The sequence below is a fragment of the Lynx rufus genome, unplaced genomic scaffold (genome assembly GCF_022079265.1).
Source record: "Lynx rufus isolate CCGP_SWC_20201006 ecotype Redwood Valley unplaced genomic scaffold, mLynRuf1.p SCAF_3, whole genome shotgun sequence".
NCBI classification, from domain to species: domain Eukaryota; kingdom Metazoa; phylum Chordata; class Mammalia; order Carnivora; family Felidae; genus Lynx; species Lynx rufus.
This window is the reverse complement of record NW_025814845.1, coordinates 3560845-3583155: the sequence shown is the minus strand read 5'-3', so window position 1 is coordinate 3583155 and position 22311 is coordinate 3560845. Positions and strand designations below refer to the sequence as shown.

Here is a 22311-nt window from a genome sequence, read left to right as displayed (position 1 = left end):
CTCCCCTCGGCCCTTGGCGCGGGCTCCTTCCGCCAGAAGGCCCCTTCCCCAGACGTCTGCACACCGGTCCCCCCCAACACCCCATGTGGGTCTCTGCTGAAGGGGCGTCTCCCCCAGAACAGCTTCTCCAATTACGGTAACTCAGACGGCGTTCTCTCCGCTTCACTGTCACTCACCCCGGTTGATTTTCTTCTTAGCACTGAGTACCGGACATCGTATGTTCATATGCTAGTTTGTTTGGTAGGTTTCCTCCGGGAGCTCCCTGAGGGCGGAGACTTCTCCTGTTCGCTCCGGGCTGAAGCCCCAGCATGGAGAGCAGGGCCTGGCACGCAGTAGGTGCCCCCTGAGCAGTTGTTCAGCCAGAGTGCACCTAGCACCGAAGGGTGTGCTCCGGTCTCTGCAGCACGCCGCTCCTTCCAGCCCTGTGCTCCGCGGCAGTCAGAGGCTCACTGGCCCCGGAAACACGGAGCAGATTCGACCCGAGGACAAGGCTAAGAGGGAGAGACCAGAGTGAGGCAGCCTTATTCCACAGGCCGGTGGTTCTTCCGGGGAGATGTGTCAGATCATTACTCTGGACCTTCTGATGCTTATGCCTGGGAAGTTTCTACCTCTGCACCCGAGGGGTCTTCCTGGGGGCAAGGACTTTGAAGTCCACGCAAAGCATAGATATAAAGTCTCAGCGCCTGGGTGGCTCTGTCGGTTAAGCGTCTGACTCTTGAATTGGTTCAGGTTGTGATCTCACAGTTCGTGGGTCGGAACCCCATGCTGGGCTCTGTGCTGACAGTGCAGATGCTGCTTGGGACTCTCAGCTTCTCCCTCTCTCTGCCCCTCCTGCATGCGTGCTGTCTGTCAAAATAAATAAATAAAAACAAAATTAAAGCCCCATTCCATGTCTACCTTGCAGCCCCTCCCCAGGTGGCGGAAGGCATGCAGGCGGGGATGTTTGGATGTGTCCTCAGAGGGAAGGAACCGGAGAAGGCGTTTCTACAAAGTGCTCAGTAAAGGCATAGGCTCTTCATGCTTTGAAGGCTCCAGTTCACAGCGGGTCTAGTCAGATGCGGAGACCGTCTGAACAATGTCTAACAACAAACTACCTGAAGGCTGCCCTTTCTCTAAACTCAAATCTCAAGCACTAGTAATGACATTAGGACGTGGCGACCTATCTTTTGGAATATAGTAGGGGCTGAATAAATGTGTGTTGGCTACATAAATAAATGATGCCAACTTAAGACACAGGCAGAGGACTGGGCGCCTGGGTGGCTCAGTCGGTTGAGCATCTGACTTTGGCTCAGGTCATGATCTCGTGGCTCAGTTTGTGAGTTCAGGTCCCACATCAGGCTTGCTACTGTCAGCATAGAGCCTGCTTTGGGTCCTCTGTCCTCCCTCCCGTCCCTCCCTGCTTGCACTCTCTGTCTCTCAAAAATAAACTTCTTTTTTATAGACACAGGCAGGAGGCATCCTAAATCTATGCAGTGATGTGAGAGAAGGGAGGACAAATGGACTTGTCACGTGCTAAGGGCCTGGGGCACGCGGGCATGTGCCAGTGGCCTACCTCTCACAGCGTTCTCCAACTCTGAGAGATTATGTTCTTACCCCCACATTCCAGGTGAGAAAATAGAGGCTGGGGAGGTTGGTATGAGCTGCCAAAAGCCAGTCAGTTGGTAAGTGGTGGGGCCAGTTCTTGAACTCAAGCTTGTCTGAGACCAAAGTCTGGATGTTTGTCTATAAAACCACAGAATCTGGGAAACACATGATGTGACCCAAAAGCATGAGGATGTTTGGCTCCAGTGGAATGTGACTGGAGGGGAGTAGCTGAGCTCAGCTTAGACAAGGAGGCCTCCTGTCGCCTTCAGAAATTAGAAATGAGGTCATGCCAGTGCAGTGCCTTCATTGTGCTGAGGTGGAACTGAGACCGGCTCGGTGAGTCTCGTCTGAAGCCACCAGGCAAGTCAGGGCTTGGGCTGGGACAAAGCCCTTTCTCCTGCCCGTGATCCACCGTGCTTGTCATCGCCCCCTCCTGTCCCCCAAAGGACCAGGAGGGGAGCTTTGGGCCAAGTTTGGGGGAGGACCAGCCCACCCAAACCCTATCAGCTTCATGATGCTGTCACACATTTGATGGTGGCCCCGTTGGGGTCTAACCTGCCGGTCAGCCGTGGTTGTCTGCACCCAGCCCCTGCCATCAGCCTTCCGTTCCCGTGTCCGTGGTTTATTGGAGGAAGAGTGGCAGTAACCTTTATGATCCTTCTCTCTGGCATGTGGGAGAGCACCGCAAAGCTGAGAGGGAGTTTGGACACAGGGTCCTTTTCATAGGGGTGAAGATACTGGAGGGAGAAGGTCCACCCCGCCAGGCCACACCTTCCAGACCTCTTGCTTGCTCTTTTTCATTAAGTATTAGTGACTTCATCTTCTGCATTATAGAAATCAAGGGAAAGCTGAGACAGCTGACAAAGCACATAGGCGCTGTGTGTGTGTGTGTGTGTGTGTGTGTGTGTGTGTGTGTTATAGATTGACCTCAGGGCCCTGGAAGGAGAAGGAAGCACATAGGCGCTGTGTGTGTGTGTGTGTGTGTGTGTGTGTGTGTGTGTGAGTGTGTGTGTTATAGATTGACCTCAGGGCCCTGGAAGGAGAAGGAAGCACATAGGCGCTGTGTGTGTGTGTGTGTGTGTTATAGATTGACCTCAGGGCCCTGGAAGGAGAAGGAAGCACATAGGTGCTGTGTGTGTGTGTGTGTGTGTGAGTGTGTGTGTTATAGATTGACCTCAGGGCCCTGGAAGGAGAAGGAAGCACATAGGCGCTGTGTGTGTGTGTGTGTGTGTGTGTGTGTGTGTGTGTGTTATAGATTGACCTCAGGGCCCTGGAAGGAGAAGGAAGCACATAGGCGCTGTGTGTGTGTGTGTGTGTGTGTGTGTGTGTGTGTTATAGATTGACCTCAGGGCCCTGGAAGGAGAAGGAAGCACATAGGCGCTGTGTGTGTGTGTGTGTGTGTGTGTGTGTGTGTGTTATAGATTGACCTCAGGGCCCTGGAAGGAGAAGGAAGCACATAGGCGCTGTGTGTGTGTGTGTGTGTGTGTGTGTGTGTGTTATAGATTGACCTCAGGGCCCTGGAAGGAGAAGGAAGCACATAGGCGCTGTGTGTGTGTGTGTGTGTGTGTGTGTGTGTGTGTGTGTGTGTGTTATAGATTGACCTCAGGGCCCTGGAAGGAGAAGGAAGCACATAGGCGCTGTGTGTGTGTGTGTGTGTGTGTGTGTGTGTGTGTGTGTGTGTGTGTTATAGATTGACCTCAGGGCCCTGGAAGGAGAAGGAAGCACATAGGCGCTGTGTGTGTGTGTGTGTGTGTGTGTGTGTGTGTGTGTGTGTGTGTGTTATAGATTGACCTCAGGGCCCTGGAAGGAGAAGGAAGAGCCCCAGCCAGATTCATCAGAGCTGCCAGGTGGTGGCACACGGTGCAGGTCAGGAGCTCAGCTTTTCTGAGCCAGGTGTGTCGGGGTCACAGCCCTGCATTGCTGTTCTCTAGCTCTGTGCAGCCTTTCATTTGTCTGAGGCACTAGTCTTATTGGATTGTTTTGAATTCTTAAGCGATTTGGTCCACACGAAGGGCTTAGAACAGTGCCTGCAAATTGACTATGTCATGGGAAGCACCCTGTCGTTTTTCTAGGAGACACCCAATGAGTCTCTGAGCGTCCTGGAAGCCAGGGCAAGGAAGGAACCGGTTTCTCCACAGGCTCTTTCTTTATGACAAGCATATCAGTTCCTCAGGAGAGAGAGAGCTGAGTTACACACGACTCTGAAAACCGCTTATTGCAAGGGACCCTCCAGAGGGAGTCTTGGGACACGTAATCGAGTCTTAAACTAAAGTCAAAGCAGTTGCAAAAAATACTTTTCGACGATTTTTCTTTTCTCTTTTAGTTTCCATTTTTTTATTTACATTCTAGTTAGTTAACATTTCTCTGATTTTCCTCATGTGGACCCTCAGTAGGAGCTGAAAGCATGAGCCTGAAGTGCAGCTCGGGAGAGGCCATCGTAAAGGAGTCTGAGTTGTGAGTCATCTCCTGGAGTCACTGTTCACTCCGTGCACTCGTATTTATGGAGTTTTTGTTGTGTGCCAGGCACAGTGCTAAACCCCGGGGGACAGAGTATGGAGCCAGACCAGACAGGGCCCCCGAGTCCTGAAGCAAGCCGTCAGCGAGGGGGTCAGACGGGAACCAGGTTCACGTCACAACGAGTGTGAGATGGCCCCGTGTCAGGAGCTACGAAGGAAAGGGCACAGAGCTCCATGGGGCTGGTGGGGGGACAGCCTGGAAAAGGTGGCAGTTGTGCTGGGGTGGAAGGATGAGTTGACATAAGGGGGTGAAGGGACAGGGCAGGAATCCACCCACATGGTGGAGAGTTGATCAAAAACCCATGAATACATACGGCTTCTTAGGGAAGACACTGACCAGGGAGGATGCCTGTTTTTGTTGTTGCCGTTGGCTCGTTTTTGCTTTTGTTCTTATTTTTAATGAATACTTCCACTATTTCTACCTGGGAAATCTGCTACTAATAGCTGTTGTTCATCAAGGATAATCCCTGGCTTATCACCTAACAGACACATGTCAGTCGATTGATTCTCACACGTACCCTCTGAAACAGAGTAGCCTTCTAGGAACGTTGGCTAGTCTTGTTGGTGTTGGCGCTGTTCACTCTAATTCATTGCAGAAGACAACTGAGGTTTTAGCTGCCAAGTGACTCCCCAAGTCATACGGGGGGACATCTGTTGTGCCCCAGCTCTCTCTCACCCCAGTGTGAACCCTGGACCACCTTGCCATTTTGCCCATTTGAGGACCACAGCTTGTTGAAGATCAGTTGGCTGTACCACCGCGGGCTTGTTTCTGGTCTCTGTCTTCTGTTCCACTGGTCTATGTGTCTGTCTTTTTTATGCCGCTATCATACTGTTGGACGTACTGTAGCTTTGCAGTGTATGTTGAGATCAGGAAGCATGATGCATCCTGCTTTGTTCCTCTTTCTCAGGGTTGTTTTGGCCATTCCTGGTCTCCGGTGGTTTATTAATTTTTCTATTTCTGCAAAATATGCCATTGAGATTTTAATAGGATGGCATTGAATCTGTAGGTAATATGGTCATTTTAACCATATTAAATCTTCCAATCCATGAACATAGGATGTGTTTCCATTTCTTTGTGTCTCCTTTAATTTTTTTTCATCAGTGTTTTATAATTTTCAGTGTATAAGTGTTTCTCCTCCTTGGTCAACCTTATTCCTAAGTATTTTCTTCTTTTTGATGCAATTGTAAAGGAGATGATTTTTCGGATTTCCTCTTTGGGTAATTTTTTGTTAGTGTGTAGAAATGCAACTGATTTTTTTTTTGCCTGTTGCTTTTGTGTCCTACAACTTGACTGAATCCATTTGTTTAGTTCTAGCAGATTTTTTGGTGAAGTCTTTATACAGTCATGTTGTCTGCAAACAAGGATAATTTTATTTCTTCCTTTTTTTTTTTTTTTAAATTTTTTTTTTCAATGTTTATTTATTTTTGACAGAGAGAGACAGAGCATGAACGGGCGAGGGGCAGAGAGAGAGGGAGACACAGAATCGGAAACAGGCTCCAGGCTCCGAGCCATCAGCCCAGAGCCTGACGCGGGGCTCGAACTCACGGACCGCGAGATCATGACCTGGCTGAAGTCGGACGCTTAACCGACTGCGCCACCCAGGCGCCCCTATTTCTTCCTTTCTAATTTGGATGCCTTTTCTTTCTTTTTCTCACCTAATCTCTCTGGCTAGGATTTCTGAATGGAAGTGATGAGAGTGGCTATCCTTGCCTTCTTCCTGACCTTAGAGAAAAGGCTGTCAGTCTCCCACCGTTGAACATGATGTTGGCTGTGGACTGTAGTGTCTTCTGGATGCTAGATAACTGGAAAACTGGTTATCTCTATGCAAAAGAATGAAGTTGGACCCTTAGCTAACACCATACACAAAAATCAACTCAATAAATTGTAGGCTTAAATGTAAGACCTGAAACCATAAAACTGCTAGAAGAAAACAGGGAGAAAGCTTCAGAATATTGGTTTTGGCAGTGATTTCTTGGATGTGATGAAAGCAGAGACAGCAAAAAGGGATAGGAGAACTGTGTCAGATTACAATGCATCTTCACAGCAAAGGAAGTAATCAACAGGGGGCAAAGGTAACCTATGGAATGGTAGAAAATATTAGCAAAACATATATCTAATAAGGGATTAATATCCAAAAAATATAAGGAACTTCTGCAATTCAATAGCCAAATATCTAATAACCTTATTTAAAACTGGGCAAAAAACTTGGATAGATATTTCTCCAAAGAAGACATACACTTTACCAATGGGTACATGAAAAAAAATTCAGCATCACTAATCATCAGGGAAATGCAAATCAAAACCACAGTGAGATATCACTTCACACTGACAGGATGGCTATTATCAGAAATGCAAAGGCAAGTGTTGGCGAGGATGTGGAGAAATTGGAACCCTTGCACACTGTTGGTGGGAATCCAAAATGGTGCAACCACTCTGGAAAACAGTATGGTGGTTCTCTAGAAGTGAGAAACGGAAATCGCATGTGACCCAGCAGTCCCATGTCTGGACATTTATCCCAAAGCATTGAAATCAGGATCTCACAGAGATATTAGCACTCTTAAATGTTCATCGCAGGATTTAAGTATTTACTATTCACAGTAACCAAGATGTAGAAATCACCTAAATGTCCATTGATAGTTGAATGGTTGAAGAAGATGTGTTATACACACACAATGGAATATTATTCGGCTTTAAAAAAGAAGGAAATCCTGCAATGTGTGACAATATGGATGGATCTGGAAGACCTCACGCTGCCTGAAATAAGCCAGTCAGAGAAGGAGAAGTGCCGTCAGACCTCGGTTAACTCTGAAATAGTCAATTCATGGATCCCAACAGCGGAATAGTGGTTGCCAGGGGCTGGGAGGGAGGGGGAAATGGGGAGCTGCCATCAGTGGGTGTCAAGTTTATGCAAGATGAGTAAGTTCAAGAGATCTGCTGGGTAACATGGTGCCTGTCCTCAGCAATACCGTGTTGTGCACTTAAAAGGTGTTCAGTGCCAGACCTCCTGTCCAGTGACCTTACCATAGTAGAATAATCTTTTTAACTTTGCAATGATAAATTATTCATTCACTAATGGAAAAAAGACCCATAAGGCACAGCTATGGAGGTCACTCCTGACAATACGAATGCAACCTCTAACTTCATTACATGCAAAAGCAATCATCGCAAAGGCAGAATTCCAGCAGACATCTACAGAGCGCTCTTGGGAAAGAAGACCTTGCATTTGCCCAATGGCACAACCTACCCTCTTGGACACGGGATGTGTGATAGGAGATCCGCTCTCTGAATCAGCCCCTGAGTCATGCTTGCGTCAGCCCCTCGGGCACGAAGCACCACGAGACTGGAGATGGCAGCTCGGCTGCGTGACTTGGGCACATCACTCACCCCTCTGAGCCTCAGTTTCCCCACCTGTTAAAAGGCAGCAAGAACACTGACCTCGCAGGGGTTTGTGTGGCTCCTGCAGGCCCCGCATCCAGCACCACCCACCTGGAGTTGAGTGAGCTGTGTTCTGTCTCCCACTGGAGAACTCCTTCTGGGCAGAATCTTCGCTCAACACAGGAAACATTTGCATCCCCTGGCACGTAGCAAGCTCTGAGAAGCTGCAGGTTAATTGAAAGGAACTGAATTTGGTTCTTTTAGCTTCTCAGCTCCGTAGTTTCTTTTCATCATTCTCTGAGGTGCGTGCAAAGAAAGATTGGGTTGGAACACTGACTCCCTCACTTTCTACCTGGGATCATTTCCTAATTCCTCTGAGGCTCAGAGAAGGGAACACTAGGTTATCTCGCTAAGGCCTATAAGACACCTAGTCCAATGTCTGGCACGTTGTGGGTGCACAATGTCAGCCTCCTTTCCCCTGCTTGGTCTCTTGACGCCCCCCTTGAATGAAGATGAGTCTGTAACTGGTACAAAATCTGATTACATAATGGCTCCCTCTCCCAGCCTAGAAATTGACCATGCCACCCAGAGGGTTTTCTCTCCAGTTGGGAAATGCAAGTTCTCATTCCTTTTTCAAGTTCTTTGGAATTAGTGATCAGAATGTGACCAGAAATACGAATGAGGTGTGAGCTTTGGGAAGCCTTTACTTTCAAGTGCAAGGGTGAGGATGGAAGCCTGAGCAGATCAGATGACCCAAGTAGATCAGATGAACTATTTAAGTGACTTGGAGATTCAAGGGAGAACAGACCCCTCCGGGAGGGTTATTTTCCATAAGCAAATGTCTTTTTGAAATGGGCTCACTGACTGTGAGTTTCCAAGGTCATTTCCCCTCTCTCCAAGGACAGCTAGTTAAAACTAGAAGTTTCTGACTCGTCCGCTCCCCACTCCCAAGATGCCATGGCTTCATTCTCCCCAGTCTTCCATGGGACCTGCACCCTTCTCGGGTTCTCCACTTGCTTGGGAGACCTCGTCCTTCTTCCTGTACAATGCTGGGATCCCTCCCACAACATCTCTGATAGGTGGTCATCACGCCTCTCCTTGCACACCTCCAGGGATGGGGGGCTCACTGCTTGTGAACCGCCCAATCTGCCCTTGGCCACATCAGTCATTCTTCCTTGTGGTGAGCTGACACCTGACACAGCACGGCTGCTGCCATTGGTCCTTGTTCTGACCTCAGGGCCAAGGAGTCCAACACGATCCACATCCAGGCTTCTCCTCCCAGAGGATCCCCTTCTCCACACTGAGCAAATGAGGACGGACCAGTCACATTCATCCAACCTGGTTTGAGCACCTGCTGTATGCCAGGCCTTGAATAAGTCCCAGCCTCTGGCATGAAGCGTCATAAGCCTTACACCAGCATAAGCACCTGCCTTAATCTGGTAGGACCACAGTGATGACAGGAGCGGCCATGACAGCCATTTGCCAGCCTCAGGACAAGTACGTGTGCTTTGTCCCCTCACTGCATGGTTCCTGCCCCTTTGTGACTGGGGTCCCAGCTCCAGGGGCAGATTCCAGGCCTTCCCCTAGAGACTGGAAGGAAGGGGCTCTGGGTAAAGAAAGACTGCAAGAGTTAGTTTCAAACCAATCCTCTCTGTGATTCCCAAGTATAATGAAATCGGTGCTGATTTACAACATAGGCATTTGCTCACTCTGGTGATGGGCCAACGGATGGGTGAGAGGAAGCCAGAAGATGCTTCGAGGCTCATCAGGAATTCTGGATATAGAATGAGACCTAGGAAGAAAGGTCGGGAGTGAGGGGAGGAAGGAAGGAAGGAAGTGAGGAAAGGAGGAAAGAGAAGGGGAGGGGAGGAGAGGGTGGGAGGACTTTGTTCCAAAGGTCTGAGAGGTCTCGTTCTAAGTTCCCAGGGAGCATAACCGAGCATCCAAAGCAGGGCTTTGGAGCCCCTGGTTGAGCTCTACTCCCAGCTGCCCCATTCACCAGTGGTGACACTAGTGGCTTCCTCTGGTGGCCCCATGGCACCATCCTTCTCCCCACTCTGATTTCAGCCCAGCTGTGGGGCAGCCCCTTGTGAGCGCAGACGCAGGCTGACGTTTCTGCACCTCCATCACAGCAGGTGTCTGACTGCACGCTCAGATGGCCTGGACCCAGCTCAGCCCCTCCACGGTACAATGCGCACGCGTGCGAGTTAATGCCCCCTGGAGGCAGGAGTGGGCAGACAAATGCCCAGCCTCACCCGTGGGACAGTTCGGAGAGAACAATGTTCCGTGCTCTACTCAGAAGTCCAGCACAACGGACCCCTTCGTTCATAGTGGCCTCCTCGATGACTCACCTTGGGTGGCTTCCCCTTCCCCACTTCACTCTCCCCACCCCCTCACACCTGCTTTCTGCAACCACCACGTGTATCACCGTCTTACACCCAATCCTCGTCTCAGGCTCCGCTCTCAGGGACCCTAGTGCTGACCACTGGCAAGTTGCATCTCTCTTCTCACCTGCAGAGTAGGGACCCTGCGGTGTCTCCTTCAGGGGACGGTTATATGAAAGTTAAATAAGAAAAGGCCTATGAAGCTTGTGGAACGGTGGCTGGCCCAGAGTGACCCTCAGCAAGGGTTAGTCAGGATCGCCGCAACATTGGACTTCATGGTGATGAGACCTCAGAAAGAGCTTGGAAAACAATGTGAATCCAAATGAAAGACGGCAGCAAGGCTGGCTGAACCTAACGCATTTGGAAATTGGAATTGTCTTGCAGTCCCGTCTGCTAGAAATGAAGCGTCTGGGAAGGGGCACCTGCAGCGGGGAGATTCCCGCCTTCCAGTGGCACTCAGCCGTTTCTGCAAAACCATGAGACAGGGTTGCCTTTTTATATTTTAACAACCGTAATTCAGCCACTGAAACTCTTCATTTAGAATATTTCAATGTTTATTTATTTTTGAGAGACACAGAGACAGAATGTGAGTGGGTTAGGGGCAGAGAGAGAGGGGGACACAGAATCTGAAGCAGGCTCTGGGCTCTGAACTGTCAGCACACAGCCTGACGCGGGACTCAAACTCACGGACCGTGAAATCATGACCTGAGCTGAAGTCGGACGTTCAACCGACTGAGCCACCCAGGTGCCCCTTCATTTGGAATATTTCAAAACAGAAACACTTTTTACAGCGGTTTGCAGAGGGTTTGTTTTTTTAATGTGCAGATGTGGGAGTTTGAACCGGCAACACGTGTGCATCCCTTGGGGTCCCAAGCAGCACAGTGGTGGCACCTTTTCCACAGGGCGACCTCCTTGTCACCTTTACCTTGAAGAGGTCGGTGACTCATGTCTTAGTAGGTGGAACCTCGGCTAGACAGCCCACTGTCGTGAGGTCCTGAGGCTGACAACGGGCTCACACCTGGGACAGGGGGGGCTGCTGAGCTCCTGTCTTTGTGCACGCACCTCCGTTTTACCCTAATCCGGGCCTTCTTTGGAGGATCCTGTATAAGCCGCCTGTACATTTATCAGGGTTAACTCAGTTAAAACCAGACAGTACCGTTCCCAGGTCCTCTGACCCGTGCATTGGACAAGTAGGTGGAAATGTATCACTCTGTGCTGGAAGCAGAGGTGAGGGGCACCCTGCCGGCTCCCCCTCGTGGTGGAGCCCCCACCAGCCTTATGTGGTCCCTGGGAAGGCTCCAGGATCAGTCCCTAATGCAGTGCTGTATCAGTACAAACAGGACTTCCCTAGTCTTCTGCTACGTTCCCCGCTTTGGGTCCTACTGCTGTTGGTATTGAACTCAAACTTCAATCCCAGGTGCTGCTGAAAACTAATGCTTTGGTGGAACCTCCCAGTTTCAGAAGCCCTGAGGTGTGCTCCTCTCAGAAGAGGGGGTGTGCGCTGTGCCAGGCACATGGCTGCAGAGGGTCGTGGCCCCCCGCTCCACCTGCAGCCCCTGTGCCTGCCTTGTCACAGGGCCCCTCGGGGCCACAAGAGGGACGTCTCCAGGCTGCCGCGCGCTTCACTCTAGCAGGAGGCGATAAACGCTAGTAGGGTCGATCGGGGGCAGTGGCGACCGTAACACAGCGCCAGAAACTGGGGACTTCGAACAACAGGTGTTCCCTCCGGTTCTGGAAACCAGAAGTCCAAAGTCAACCTGTCCTCAAGACCCGCTTGCTTTCCCAGCTTCCAGTGTTTGCCTGCCGGCCTTGGCACCCTGTGGCTGTGGCTGCCTCTGTCCAGGCTCTGCCTCCGTCCTCACGTGGCCGTCTTCCCCGCGTGTCCGTCTCTGTGTCTCTTCTCTCCTTCTTATCGAGGGCCCACCCTACTCCAGGGCGACCTCATCTTAACTGAAATACTGATCACATTGGCAAAACCCTGTTTCCAGATAAGGTCACGTTCATCATTACCAGGTTAGGGCTTCAACATATGTTTATGGGGACACCGTTCAACACCCAGTAGAACCCCATCAGGCTAGAAAGGAAGAAAAGGAGAATAAAGTGGGGGTGTGGCAGGTGCCTCCTGGGATAGTTAACAGACCCCTGGTGCTCCCGGCCCACTGGGAGCAGCAGTGGCACTTCTGAGGACTTGGCGTGTGCTGACGTTTCATCCCGCAGACAGCCTCGCCGCAACTGTGTCCATTTTACAGATGATGAAACTGAGGCACAGAAACAGGAAGTAACTCACCTGGCCTCAGATGAGGTGACAAGGGGAGAAGTGAGGATTTGAGCCCCCGGCAGTGTGGCCGCAGAGTGGGGGCCCTTAACCACCCCATGACACCATGACACAGCTGGTCACAGGGGCCGGCAAACGACGCTCGTGCTATGGCAGGCACAGTGCAGGGTCAGGCACTCGCTCTGACCCCCCGGATCCCGAGGAAACAGAGGTGCGGGAGGCGGGCCCAGGTGCCAGGCTAGGGGCATCAGAGGCTGGATGGAACCCAGGTCAGTCTGTGCTCCCCGCCCACCTCCGCCTTTCCTCTCTGCCGCACACCTCTTCCAATTTTTTCCCTGGGGGGGGGGGGGACACGGGGGGGGCGGGTACTGGAGGGCCTGACTGGGGCTGCAGTCCGCTTCCAGCTCTTTCTCTGAGCTGGCCAGGCGTGGGCACAACCTCAGACACCACCTCCCTGATCTGGAGACTTCAGGGATGCGAGTCAGACCCGTCGAGAACACCTGCTCTTCTTCCCGTCTTTGTTTCGCGTTGCCTGTGTGAAGCTGGGCGGGCAGAACTTTGGGGCTCGGCCCTCGGCGATCGTGAATGAAAGAAGTTGGACTGCACCGTGTCCCGCTCATCACCCATTTCCCCGGTCGGCACACCAGCCCAATTCCAAATCCCCGAGGCCATCCGGGCTCCGGCCGGGAGCAGGCTCCCAGGCCTGTCCAGTGGAGGTCGTGGCCTGTGTCGTCCACAGAGTACAGCTAACATGTGGCATGTGAGCCAGCACCCTGCTCTGCCAGACTCCGCCCTGACCCAGCACCTACACCCTTCCCCACCGGACAGGGAAGACGACCTCAGGATCCGTACCTGTCGAGCTCCGGGCAGCCGTGACCGCTCAGGCAGAATTAGATGCCAGGATGGTCCTGTCCTCCGTTCTGGTGCGCCTGGACAGACGCGACCCGGGAAGGAATTGCTGACAGGCCGGACTGACCTTTAGGGAGGAAGTCCGTGGGCCCCACCCCAACAGGCACCCCCTCCCCCAACCGCCATAGGACACCCAGTGAGCACTTTCCGGGGCTGGGCGCCTCTCCAGGTGCATGCCCCCCACCTGGTCTGCAAGCCACAGTCTGCCAGCCAGGCATTATTAGGGCACAGAGAGGCTGAGCAGCTCAGCCGTGGTCGCCCAGCCAGGACATGGCATAACACAGGCTCCAGGCCTAGCAGCCGGGCTGTAGAGCTGTGAGCCTAAACACCAGGCTTGTGGCTGCTCAGCTGGAGTTTGTGACCCCTGTCCCTTCCAACCCCTCCCTCCCAGACCTCAGACAGCACTGGGCAGACACACCCCCAATTTTCCCTTATTGGGTTTTGCATAATGCTGGCTTATCCCCCGCAAAGGGGACAGTATGTGTTTTGCATCTGCGGTGAGCCAGGCTCTGGGCTGGTGCTCTGCAGTGTCACCCCAAGGAGCTGTCCTAGTGACCGGAGACCTAGGTGACCTCAGCTCCACCTTGCAGAGAGATCACATGCTTTTCCCATGCCGCACCGGAAGTGAGTTGGGGGGGTGGGGGTGCAGCTGTCTAATTAAAACAGTTTTCTGTGGCTGTTCTAACAAATTACCACAAACCTAGTGGCTTAAAACAATACAGGAATAGATGAAAGAAACTTGGTACTTACCTAGTGGTTTAGTTTGAGCTGCCAGACCGAGACTTTTTGGCAATTCCTTTAAAAAAGTACCAATTTGGGGCGCCTGGGTGGCGCAGTCGGTTGAGCGTCCGACTTCAGCCAGGTCACGATCTCGCGGTCCGGGAGTTCGAGCCCCGCGTCAGGCTCTGGGCTGATGGCTCGGAGCCTGGAGCCTGTTTCCGATTCTGTGTCTCCCTCTCTCTCTGCCCCTCCCCCGTTCATGCTCTGTCTCTCTCTGTCCCAAAAATAAATAAACGTGGAAAAAAATTTTTTTTTAAAAGTACCAATTTATTATCTTAAACTTCTCGAGGTCAGAACTCCAAGATAGGTCTCACTGGGCTAAGACCAAGGGGCTGCAGGGCTGCATTCCTTCTAGAGGCTCCAGGGGAGAAGCGTTTCTTGCCCTTTCCGGCTTGCAGAGGCGCCCCCGTTCCTTGGCTGGTGGCCCCTCCTCCACCTTTAAAGTGTATCCCCTCCACTCTCTGTTCCCAGCACATCCTCTCTGACTCTGACCTCCTGTCTCCCTCGCACAGGGATGACGCTGGGCCCACCCAGACAATCCAGGATAACCTCCCTATCACAGGATCATTATCTGGATCGTATCTGTGGCCCTAGAAGCTAACATATACACGGGTTCTGGGGATTAGAATATGGACTTGTTCGGGAGGACATTCTGCCTACCGCGGGTTCTTTCTGCTTTTCAAGGCGTCCCTTAAAAGACAAAGATAGCAAGCAAACTGTGATATTTGCCTCCACCCTCTGATCAGTGTCCTCCATGGGATTCTCCCTCCAGCCATGGGGACAGCCTAGATTCACTCCCTCTGTGACACATGTCACATAAAGGCAGAGGAAAATTTCCTGGTGTACTTCCTCAGGTGCTCCAGCAAATGGATTTAGGAACTATGGAGCAAAACAAAGTTAAACGGGTGTCTTTGTGCAGGACTTATCAGAACGTTTATTATTCTGAGATAAAGTTTGAACCAAGAGATAGAGCATACAGTGACACTGAACTTCTTTGACCGAGGAGTCTTATTCCGTGGAGCTTCTCTGGGAGTTGGCATTCCACAAAATGCATGTTGGGAAACGTGAGTGACTTTGAAGGGGACGCTGCCTCTTCGGCGTCTATAGCTTTTGCTCCTTTCTCCGACTCCTACACTTGGCACACTGCCTGGAGCTGATACGTGCTGAGAATTGGCTCTGGGCGGGGCCGCAGTTTCTGTCAACCAGCCCTGAGACTGTCCCTGTAAAAAACCGATGCTTCCTCCGCAAGCAAGGGTTGTGCGTTCCTTCGGACCAATGGGAGTCTGCCGTCAGCCCGGGGCGCCTGAAACACAAGTGTCCACCAGTCGGCAGGGCCTGGCAGAGCTAAACCACTTTCCCCCCACACGTCCCAGACGGTGGTGGGGCCGGCCTCCGGTGGGCCTCGAGGCCGAGGCAGTGAAGGATTCAAGGCCGTGTCTCCACGTGACCGCAGGAGCGTGGCCTCCGGAGAAAAGAGGGCGTTAGACTTTACCGCAGGAAGCCGCAGACCGGAAGCAGTCCGCCCCCTTCCCACCCGCAGGATTCTGTGGCCAGCCGGGTGCCACGGGTGGGCCGGGTCACGGTGAGGTCCTCCCGGTATCGGCGGAGCCCTGCGGGGGCCTGAAGCCCGGGAGGGTCTCCCACCCCGGATGGAGCCTGTGCCAGGCGCCCGTGAGGCGGCAAGCACATGCCCGGTGCCCTGGCAGCCTGTGTGCGTTGCCCTGCGGGGTGGCTGAGGGCTGCGGGAGCCCGTCGCCTGTCAGCCGCACCGCGCTCGGATGCTGGTTCCCTCACTGACTGCCTTCTGTCACGCTCACTGCCGTGTCCCTCTGTTCCTGTCCGCCGCGCCACATCCCCACTTCGGTGCCCCTAACGTGCCCTCCCCTGTCACCCCCAAGTCTCAGCGTTTGCTCTTCATTCAAACACGTCACTGGAAAACACACTTGGTGCCCGGCTCTGCAGAGAAGAAATAAAACGACAGCGGCAACCGTTGTTCATCGGACACCATTTACGTGCCAGGCACTTCACATACGTTGTTTTCTATTCTCAAAAACACCCCAGAGGTAGGTTTTATGGTTTCCGTTCCATGGAAGGACAGCTCAGAGAGAAGCAGCCGCTGCCTGTGGTCACACAGGTCACGCAGGAGGGCAGGCGACTCTGACCCTGCGGCCCACACACTTCCCAGGGTACCCTCCTGCTTGGGGGCATCACGGGGTGGGCATGGCAGCTGCGTGGACATGTTGTCACGGCCAGGAGTGAGGAGAAGGTGCTTAGCCGTGACCGGGGCTGGGAGGGCTTCCGGAAGACATGGCTGCTGAGCGGGTCCCGGAAAAGAATGTTCCAGACAGGCCACAAAGTGGCAGAAGGAGCATGTGTGAGGCACAGAGGCGTGTCGTGGGGGTGGGTGGAGGTCCTTCTCAGTCAGGACAGATGGGGAGGGGACAGTCTCGAGGTGGAAGGGCTTGTGGGCAGGGCCTCCACCGGGCAGAGTGAGTTCGGGTCCTGCTGGCTGGGGCAGGACAGCCAAGGCTCGAGTGCAGGAGAAGGTCGTCTTGGGGGATGGGGACCAGCACGAAGAGCCCACAGAGAAGTGCCGAGACTGAACTGAGACAGGACCTGGGGCCTGAGAGGGGCACACGACTCGAGAACAGGAAGGTGGCATCAGTGGGGCTCGGTGACAAGATGAGACCTGTAGGCAGGTCCTCCATCCTGTGCTCTCACCTGGCCCGCCCCTCCCTCACTTCCCACCAGGGGAAATCAGGGAAAGCTTCCCGGAGGAGAGGGTATCTGAGCTGAGGCCCAAAGAACAAGGCTAGTCAAGTGCAGAAAGGCCAAAAGAACGTTCTGGAGAGAGAAAAGAAGTAAAAGTACCAGTGTTTCTCCTGAGTGCCGGGATGTGTGAGGCAACTTGCTGTCTTTTGGCTCCCTGCTGAAGGGCCCTCTCTCTTCTGACAGCACGAATGCACCCCTCCCTGGTGCCCCTCAGGACTCCAGCTCGGCTTTCCTGTTACTACTGTTTGCTGTTTTCAAAAGGACATTTGTGAGCCCCCTGCCAGACGATACATATGGGGTGGGAAGGACCCCAGAACTGAATCCCACGGGGCCATAATTATTAGGAGCGATCGCCAACAGAAAGGAGTGTAGTGGGACAGGTGGGGAGGGGGGAGGTTATCTGGAAGGTAGGGAAGCGCACAGGGGCCAGGTCCTGCAGGGGAGAAGGGCGATGGGCTGGCGGGGGTAGGACAGGGCCTGCTCTGGTGTGACGTCCTCCTGGTGCCTCCTGGTGCCTCCAGAAGCCTGTTTGAAACAGTGGTTCTGAACTGGCGACATTTGGCAGTGTCTGGAGACATTTTCTTAAATTATTTTGTTCATTGAGATATAATTGATACTGGCATTATATGTTGGCGTTATATATGGCATTATATTAGTCTCAGGTGTCCAACATGGCGATTCAATATTTGTATGTAACATGAAGCGGTCCCCACAAAATAGGCCCAGCTGACGTATGCCCCCACACACTTACAACTTTTTCCCTGTGATGAGAACTTTTAAGTCTGTTCTTTAAGCGGCTTTGGAATATATGCTACAGTATTGTTAACTGTAGTCATGTAGTCACAATGTGTCACACCCCCAGGACCTGTTTCTTTTGTAAGTGGAAGTTTGTACTTCCGCCCGCCTTCACCCGTGTGCTCGCCCCCCCCCCACCCCCACCTCTGGAAACCACCAGTCTGTTCCCTGTATCTGTGAGTTTGGTTTGGGGAGGGGTTTTTGTTTTGTGTTGTTTTTAGATTCTGCATGTAAGTGAGATCATGCAGTGTTTGTCTTTCTCTGTCTGATTTGTCTCACTTAGTGTGATGCCCTCAAGGTACATCCATGTTGTTGGGAATGGCAGGATTTCCCTCTTTTTGTAGCTGAATAATATTCCACTGTGTGTGTGTGTGTGTGTGTGTGTGTGCAAGTATACATGTGCATGTATGTAAGTATACATGTGTGTGTAAGTATACGTGTGCAGGTGCCTGTGTATAAGTATACATGTGTGAATACATGTGTAAATGTACATGTGTGCATGTCTGTGTGTGTAAGTATACGTGTGTGCATGTGTCTGTGTATGTAAGTGTCTGTGCGTGTGTAAGTACACGTGTGTGTGTACTTCCGTACGCCTCCGCCCATCAGCGGACACTCAGGTTTGTCTCCACGTGTCGGCTCTTGTAAACGACACTTGGAGGCCGCTCTGATGGTCCCTGGTGCCGAGCTCCTCCGGCATCTGGTGGGTAGAGGCCAGGGATGCCGCTAAATGCCCCACAATGCACAGGACCGTGCCTGCCACAGAGTTATCCAGCCCGAGAGGTCAGGAGTGCGGGTGTGGGGAGGGCGGGGTCGGGGCTCAGATCTACAGACGCTAACCGTGCCCCTCCCCCGGCAGGCACCAGGCGCTAGGCCTCAAGGCGTGTGCAGCGAGCGGAAAGAGGCGTTGCTAGGGACGGTGCTGAGATGGGAAGGCACAGGGGACCGGGAGGACCCGGAGTGGCCAGGCACGCTCTCCTGTCCGCTCGGCCATCTGGGAGGGCGGGAAGGAGCGGCCAGGCAAGGAAAGGCTGGAAGTGCGTTCCTGGCCGAGGGAGCAGCGTGGCCAGGTGCAGACAGCCGAGGAGCACAAGGGGTGTAGGAAAGCGGAGCCACCACCGATCGGCTCGGGAGTGACGCAGCAGGGTGGGAGCTGAGGGAGGGCCGTGGGCCAGGCGCCGAGCCCGGGGGACTGGTGCCGCGGCGTGGAGGACAGGTTTACGGGAGGAGCTCTACGGGACATGATGCAGCCAGACCAGGAAAGCCGTTAGTGGGCTGTGGTCACAGGTCAGGAGAAGGTAGTAAGAACCAAAGCAGCTTGGCACTTTGAAAGCTGAGAACAGAGCTGAACTGGTTGTTTTTGCTTTCGAGCGGCTCATCGCTGCAGTCAGCTTCTCCAGGAAGCAGGTGCTGAGGAGGAGCTAAGAGTGCGGAAGTTTCATTGGAGAGTAACACTGAGAAAGGGAGAGGGAGGAGGCAGGGTAGAGCAGGAAAGCCTCAGACCGGGACACCCCCCGGGGCTGAGTCTCTGCACACCCAGTGGGGAGCTCTGGAGCAACACTCGTGCGTTGCGGCATCCCCACCGGGTGAACACGGCTGTGCCCTTGCGTCCCCACCGTGCCCACTCATGGGCCGGGAGCCACTGTGGGAACAGCATCACCTGGGCTTCAAGGTTGAGTGCATATCCACAAAGCCAAGGGCGGGGGCAGGGTGGTGTCAGTTAACCACGTGCTCACAGCTACGGTGGAGAGTCCTTTCCTGAAGGCGATGTGAGTGGTGCATCTCCGTGTCCGCCATGAGACTCTCCCTCACCGGATACTCGTCCTCACCCAGTCACAGGAAACTTCGAGGAAGGGGTGTGAAACAAGTAGAAAGAAACTGTCTTTATGAGCACATATACGACAGGAAATTAAATTGATGCTTTAAAAGAAGAAGGAAAGCGCGGCTTTTAAGAAAGAAGACTTTTGTTCCAGGAAACTCTGTTAAGAGCTGAGCATTGAATTTCGCTGAGAGCTTCCTGGCAGCCAAGGGGAAAGGGGGATGGTGGAGGGGAATAGGCTGTAGATTTCTCTTTTATTTTACATGGAAAGCATGTATTTCAGGGAGGAGAGAGAAATATTTTCCTGCCCTCAGACTTCAGGATTACTTTATCATATGAGTGTTGCATTTTGAACTTTGAGGAAGTATTAGCAATACTGTAGTTAAGTGAATGACATGGAAATGTTATTCATTCAGCTACTTCTCCCGTTTATCCTTAATAAAAACTAGCAAAAGTATTAAATCATAGCTTATTAAAGAAACATTCTGAAGCAGTTTTCAGTGTACTATTGGAAATAACACCCCAGAGTCTCACGGGCTTGCTTTTTGTAGAATCTGGAGGAAGTTTTAACAGCCTTTTTGTTTTGTTTTGTGTTTTTGTTTGTGTGTGTGTGTGTGTATTGGGGATTTTGTTTTGCTACTTAAGAAGAGCAATTTCCTATGCCCTGTGCTGTCGTGCAGTGTTTTTAAGGATGATGCCCACTGTGTCTGGAATGGACTGTCCACGGGAGCCGCCACCATGGCCACCTTTCTCTGGAGGAGGACAAATGTCAGAGCACTGAACATTTAAACCCGTGTTCTGAAAGCATCTGCTATTATCTGATTATTATGCTGTCAGGGGTCTAATCCATAAGCCCGCCTTTATACATATATATGTGGAAGTTTGCACCATTAAAGGCTTAGTCAGAAATGGCAGGTTCGCTGAGGCTGGAAATTTGCAGTGTTCAGCCTGGAAAAGGCCTAAGTCACGTGGGCGAGTTTGAATACTAGGAAGATTAGCCCTTTGAGAGTATTTCCACGCAAGGTTCCTGTGTCTCAGAGGGTCATATGGAAAGGGCCCTGGAGGTCATTTAGTTCAGTTCTCCTTCCGATGACAGAATCTCCTCCCAGAATCCTGGCCAAGAAGCAGGCAGTCTGACCATCTGAGTGCCTCCAATGAGGAGAGCACACAGGTCCAGGCAAACAGGAGGTGCTCAGTAAATACTTTTCAAAGGAATACGTCCTGTGTGTGAAGCTCTGAGCCCGGGTTTAGTGTATATACGTCATCCGGTTACTATAGCAGCCGTGTGAGGCAGGAATGCTTACAAACCACGGACAGATGCACTGTGGTAGCAGGGGATTTGAACCCAGGGCCCCCAGGAGACCAGTGTTTCCTCCTGGCTCTTCTCCTAGCCAACCAGGTGACCTTGGGCAAGTCATTGCACATCTCTGGGCCTCTGTTTTCCTATTTTTTTTTTAAGTTTTTAAAAAAATTTATTTTTGAGAGAGGGGCAGAGCGCGAGCCGGGGAAGGGCAGAGAGAGAGGGAGACACAGAATCGGAGGCAGGCTCCAGGCTCCAAGCTGTCAGCACAGAGCCCGACGTGGGTCTCGAACTCACGAGCCACGAGATCATGACCTGAGTCGAAGTCAGGTGCTGACCTGACTGAGCCACCCAGGCGCCCCTGCTCTGTTTTTAAACAAAGGCTCGGGACTCCTCGGTTTCAAAGGCCCCTGCCAGCTCTGTCCCTGACAAGGCGTGTGTCTGGGTGGTGGGACCGTCCACTGCAAACATCCTAATCCCTCCTGAAAGTCTGTGATGGTCCCTGTGTGCAGCCTTCCGAACCTTCCTGGGCAAAGAGGATGTCTCCCGAGAGGTGGAGGAGGTCCTGGCAGAGAGCCGCTTGCAGAGGAACATCCACCTGGTGTCCGTGCTGGAGCTGCTGCGGAGTCCCTTCGTCCGCTGGCAGGTCATCACTGTGGTCGTCACCATGGCCAGCTACCAGCTCTGCGGTCTCAACGCGGTGAGCGTCCCTGCACATAAGGGCGGTACGAGGGGGAGGTGACCCGGGGGGGGGGGGGGTCAGGGCTCGGGCCTCGGTGCCTGGATCCGGTCCTGGCTCTGCCACCTGCACTGGCTCTGCGCCATCAGGCAGTCACGTGATCTGATCGATCCTCAGTTTTGTCATCTGTAAAATGGGCTGATGTAATAACGAAAGAAATAATCCACGCAAAGTGTTCAAAGCAGCAGCAACACAGTCACCCCTTAATAAACACCATTGTTTAATTTAGTGATCCCTAAAACTCGTGTTTCTTAATAGAGTAGGAGTTAGGAAGCTGTAAGTGAGAGATGATTTAAATAAAAGTACTCTTGGCTGGGCTGGCTTCAATGTGCGACTTTGGTGTGAGAGGACCTCGGGCTTGAAAGGAAAACTTTCCCGGGGCCTGAGTTAACGTGGGCAGGGAGATCGGGCAGAGGCGGGCGGAATCTTCTGTGAAGTGCCCCAAACCCACGGACAGACGCAGCTGGCCCCTTCCCTCCTGGTGGCTCCTGAGGGTAGAATCCAAGAATCCCAGGACCAGGGAGCAGGCTCGGGATCGTTATCATAATGGGTTGCATCGTGCAGTGGTGAGTTCCCCATTTACGAAGGTGTGCAAGCCAGCTGGCAGGGCAGTGTAGAGGTACTCACATAGCCCAGGAGAAGTGTGGCGGGTCCAGAAGGAGGAAAAAGGGGCCCTTTTAAAGAGCCCCAGATAAAATAGCTCCATAAGCCCGGCATCCCCTAAAAGTCGGCATGGGAGTGTCTGGGGTATGTAGGGGGAGGTGACATGAGATGAGAGGGAGGCGTCCCTGTCCAGAGAGGGCAAGGTGACAGCATGGAAAGTTACAACCACAGTGTTTTGCCTCATTTGAACCACTCTTGATTCTATTTTTGGAAACATTGGGATGAGCTGAAACCGACTTGCAACTTACTTATTTTTACCTTTTTCCTTGGTCTGTTGAAAGCCAGCGAAGGAGGAGGTGCCCGGGGCAAACGGCATGGCCTTGGACACCGCCTGCTGTTTCCTGCACTTCGCAGCTCCAGGCTCAGAGCCACCCTCCCTGTTCTGAGAAGGTAGAGAGGGAG

General features: G+C 52.5%; 1 protein-coding gene across 1 annotated transcript in view; it reads left to right on the top strand.

Moving 5' to 3' along the window:
* The window catches only part of SLC2A9 (solute carrier family 2 member 9), a 257458-nt gene that overhangs the window by 154333 nt on the left and 80814 nt on the right, over positions 1 to 22311 (top strand). The window contains exon 8 of the mRNA XM_047091840.1: positions 21020 to 21207. Coding sequence (XP_046947796.1) covers positions 21020 to 21207 — 188 coding nt within the window. The remainder of the gene's footprint in view (positions 1 to 21019; positions 21208 to 22311) is intronic.